The 4,708-nt window shown below is 49.9% G+C and overlaps 1 protein-coding gene across 2 annotated transcripts in view; it reads left to right on the forward strand.

Moving 5' to 3' along the window:
- PLA2G7 (phospholipase A2 group VII) overlaps nt 1-4,708 on the forward strand; it is a 37,314-nt gene that overhangs the window by 10,620 nt on the left and 21,986 nt on the right. For both annotated transcript variants that reach the window (XM_045294887.1, XM_045294888.1), the window contains exon 2: nt 4,540-4,695. In XM_045294887.1, coding sequence (XP_045150822.1) covers nt 4,587-4,695 — 109 coding nt within the window. In that variant the 5' untranslated portion in view covers nt 4,540-4,586. The remainder of the gene's footprint in view (nt 1-4,539; nt 4,696-4,708) is intronic.

Here is a 4,708-nt window from a genome sequence, read left to right on the forward strand (position 1 = left end):
CTGAAGGGCCTGCCTTCTTCTCCCGATCCACCTCGTCAGCCTGCTCAGTGGTTTTCCACGAGGGCTGATAACTTGAAGTGCAGGGCGAGGAAGGGTTGGCCTATCCTAATCAGTCAGTGACAGCTGTGTCGGCCTTGAGAGTCCGGGGTGGTGCAAATAGTTAACAAGCGTGACTAATCACTGAAACATGGAAGGTTCGAGTCCTCTCAGAAGACAGACCTGGCAATCCACCTCCTTCTCTCTCCCCGCTCCCCCCGCACCCCAAATCAGCCACTGAAACCCCCACAGAGCGCAGTTGTACTCTGACATACATAGAGTCACCATGAGCCCGTCAACTTGATGGGAACTGGTCTACCTCACCTCTTTTTTTCCTTCTTCTTAAGTAAACCAGCGCACTGTGGGCTGCTCTGAAGGTCTGAGTTGAAGTTAAACTTTGCCCCTGCTTGTCCTAAGGAGCACCTGCTGGTGCCTGCTGCAAGACACAGTGAGGTGAACGAGCTGAGAGGCGGGGAACCTAGTCCCGCGCCTCCCCCCAGCGGCTTGTGATAAGTTGTCAGGAGCGCTTGTGGATACTTCCAGGATCTTGCTTCATCATGCCCTCTCCCTGACCCGAGGGATTCCTGTTCCTCTTTAAAACACAAAAGGTAACGGTGATGAAAGAAATGCTATCAGATTCTTTCTTGTGACCGTGCAAGGCCTTTGTCTGCCCTAGCCATAGTTTCATTTGAAAAAGATGTGTCCAGAACTGCGTTTCACGGCTGAAGCTCCTGAGAGAGGTCTGGCAAGCTCACCTGTGATTAGCCATTAGGGTAAAACTTCCCGATCAAGGGAACCGTTTGTGTTTACAGAAGGAAAAAAAGGCCTGATTTTGTTTGCTGGTACACTATAGGAAGAGAAAGAAGTCCTGGTTGTGCAGTAGGTTGTATATTGGGCTGTTACCTGCATGGTTGGCAGTTCAAGACCCTGAGAAGTTCTACAGGAGCTAGATGAGGTTTTCTGTTCCTGTAAATATTTACAGCCTCAGAAGCCCACAGCGACCCTTCCACTCTGTCCTGTGGGGTCGCTAGGAGTGGAACTGAACACCTGAGAAGAGGTGGTCTTCCAGGAACAGAAGTGCTTGCTGTGAGGTTTCCTCTGTGAGCGTTGTCTGTCCCTCTCCTCCAAACGCAGAAGTTTGACCTCTTATAATAATTTAACACTGACTTTGATGGCTGTTGTCCTTAGCAGAGCTTGGCAGTAGAGAACAACTGACTTCCTTCTGTCTGAAACTGCCAGGCATTTGTTGCTGTGTGAGCCAGAATGGATGACAGTTTTGAGGATCTGGTTTGGGGAACATTGCAAAGTCCTCTGGTCTCTAAAACATCTCTCACATCTCTCTCCAGTGGCCCACAACACTTTCTTTGGGAATAAACTTCAGGGTGTTAAAATGATGTTTTAACAGAAGTCCTTGGTTAGAAATTGAAAAAAAATGGTTTTTTTGATTAATGAATACACCTTTTTCTTACCATGTTGACTTTGTGTTGCTCTGATGTTGGAAGCTATGCCACCAGTATTCCAGCTACTGGCAGGGTCACACATGATAAGCCATTGGAGTAAAGCTGCCAGACGGAGAGAGACTAGGAAGAAAGGCCTGGCCATCTACCTCTAGAATTTAGCCAATGCAAATGCTCGGATCACAACACAATACTTTCTAAGAAGAAGCTGGGAGAGGAGCTCCACAGGTTGGAAGGCACTCACTAGAACCACACAGTGGTGGCAACACGACTCTGAGGAGCCACCGATCCCAAAGATGGTGCAGGAGGTGGCCACATTTCACTCTGTTCCACAGAAGTCCACTGTGTGTCTGAGCTTGCTGGATGGCAACAGACCACCACAGCCTCTCAGCAGCTTGCTTACTGTCGGGAATTTACAACTTGCAAAGTAGGGCCAGAAGTCAAGGGTGTAGTAATTTTAAGGTTACACTGTAACCAAGGCAGGTCACTGCAGGAGTCCACTGGGAGGGGCCTGGGCAGTGCAGGGGCACTAATAGCCTGTGGACAGACAGAAGGTCAGTGAGCACAAAGTGAACCAAGAAGTGCAGGGGCAATAGCAATGACAATTTCTCGGGAAACTTGGAGCCCTTAAGAAAACCCTAGAAATCGATTTCACCACAGCGTCAGTGGAGCAAGGGGAGGATGGCCAAGGAGTGATTTCAGTTAGCAAAGACGAGGGCTTCCTGTCCCTACCACGAGGTTGGTTTATGGCTTTGCTTTCACTTTGTGAATGCATATTGCACAACTACTTAGCTCCCTTGGAAAAGAAGTGCAGCCCGAATGCTCCTTAGAGGGGAGGAAGGGAGGCTTGGCCTTAGGTACATAGGACATGTTATCCGGAGAAATCAGTCCCCGGTCAAGGAGAAGGTCAGTGAATGAAGGGATGACCCTCAATGAGATGGACTGACCCGGCGGGCAGCCATGGGCTCAGACATAACACTCATTGTGAGGGTGGCACAGGACCAGGCAGTGTTGGACACAGGGTGGGTCTGAGTTACCGGGGCTCGATGGCACCTAACCGCAGCAGTACTTACCCGTAGCGATGGGTGATGCCAGGATGGTAACCCATGGATGCTCATATTTGTATCCAGAGCTCTGGTGGTACAGTGGTTAAGCACTCCACTACTAACTGAAAGGAGGGTGGTTCCCACCCACTGGTGTCTCAGTGGGGAAAGATGTGGCTGTCTACTTCCGTCAAGATGTACAGTCTTGGACACCCTGTGGGGCAGTTCTACTCTGTCCTACAGGGTAATCAGGAGCCAGAACCCACTCCACCAGGGGCTTTGCTCACCAATAGAAATACAAAGACAAATGAGAATCGTCCCTGCCCCCAGGGAGACCAGTCCCCCAGAAGTTCCCTGGCTTTGACTAAGCAGTTTTGTCAACTAAAGAGTACAAGAGAAACCCTAACTGGCTAGAACAGCGTCTTTCACAGATTGCTCTGAGAGCTAAGAGGAGGGAGCCTGCGGCCTGACTGTGCTTGTCCGCCTGACTGTGCCCCTCCATAGGGATAAGCCTTCCCTGGTGAAATCCACGGGGAGTCAAGTCCAGGGAAGACTTCTTTCCTGGCCCTTCCATGAGGGCTGCCCACTTTTGCGGGTACAGTTTAGCAAGAGTTGAGCATAACTTCAATCCCAACACACCAGACAGGGGCAGTGGTGGGGAACTATGCACTGCACTTTGTGGCCCTGGGCAACTGAAGCAAAGCACTGGGGTCCCGTGGAGCATGTCTATCCCTTGGAGTCAAAGGTGGGAGGCCTGAGGCCGTTCGCAGAGCTTTCTGTATTCCATTGCTTCTTCCTTCATCCATGGAAGTGAAAGATGGAGGTGGTACAGTTGCATCTCTTATTCTGTGTTGCTCCGGTGAGCTGCGGTCCAGTCAGCCCAGTGACCCCAGGCACAGTGGAAAGAGATGCTGTCCAGGCCTGAGCCAGCCCCATCCTAAGAGACAACCATATCCATGGTGAACCATAGCATTGCATCGGCTGATTTTCCAAAGTAGATCCTCAGGCCTTTCTCCCTAATCTTTCTTAATCCTGGAAAGCTCCACTCAAGCCTCTGCTGACCCTCTGCTGAAATGCAGCCTCCTGGCCACCTGCAAGCCTCCATGGACAGGCGCGTGGTGACAGTGCATGATGTGCAATGGGTAGGAATTCCATCCGGGCTTCCTTCCAATGGGAAGGGCAGGGATTCTATGGCTGAATCGGGAATGGCCCTGGGCTGCTGCCTTAGGAATAGATAAGGGCATGGGGAAAAATCCTGGAAGCCAGGTAAGAGGTTCTTGTCATCATCCAAGTTAGAGATGCCAGTGGCTTAGAAGTGTCCCATCACAGCAGAAAATCAGAGGGAGAAAACTTCAAGGGAAATGGAATGCACACGCACCTGAGAGTGATTTCCGGGGACTGTGTTAGCTATAGCACCTAATTGTAGATAGCCTGGAGCTTGGCAATCAAATTGCTTCAGCCAGCCATTCAGCAGACATTTACTGAACTTCAGTTTGATAGCAGATCCTCTGTTAGGCACTGGGGATAACAAGCAAGATCTGACCTCTGCCTTTAGGAAGCTGGTAGTATACCAGGATTACAAAGATTGTGTGTCTTCATCATCCTCATCACCAACAGCAGTGGCGATATAATCACTTTATAATTATAACGAAAACAGTGTGGATGTTTACCGCATGCCAGCTTTGACACGCATGGGTATTATCAGGGCTATCATATGCGATTGCTATGTACTACCATAGTGTCATGCTATTCTGTATACCCACACTAGTGCCTGCTGCAACATATAACCACCTTGGAGTCCATCTGCAACTCAGCATTACTAATGTGTCTCCCTGCCCTATACCCATCTAAAACCCAGCCCAGGAACACGCATGTTCCATGCCCCCCACCCCCCGCCCCATATCTCTTTCCTTTATAACATATAAAGTCCTGTTATTAGCACCTCATTCTCCCTGTCAGCCTTCGTCAGTCCTCTTGCACGTTTCTTTGCTCTTTTCTCTCAGATCCGCTTGGAAGAACAGTAAGCTGCAACCGCCACTAGGCCACCAAGATGGTGCCGTCCAAATTGCATGTCCTTGTCTGCCTCTGCAGCTGCCTTGTGCTGGTCTATCCTTTTGAATGGCAAGACCTCAATCCTGCTTCCTATATTGCCTCATCAGGTAAGAGATTTAT

Source organism: Echinops telfairi, unplaced genomic scaffold (genome assembly GCF_000313985.2).
Source record: "Echinops telfairi isolate 266 unplaced genomic scaffold, ASM31398v2 ScPeMD7_3533;HRSCAF=4204_1, whole genome shotgun sequence".
Lineage (NCBI taxonomy): Eukaryota > Metazoa > Chordata > Mammalia > Afrosoricida > Tenrecidae > Echinops > Echinops telfairi.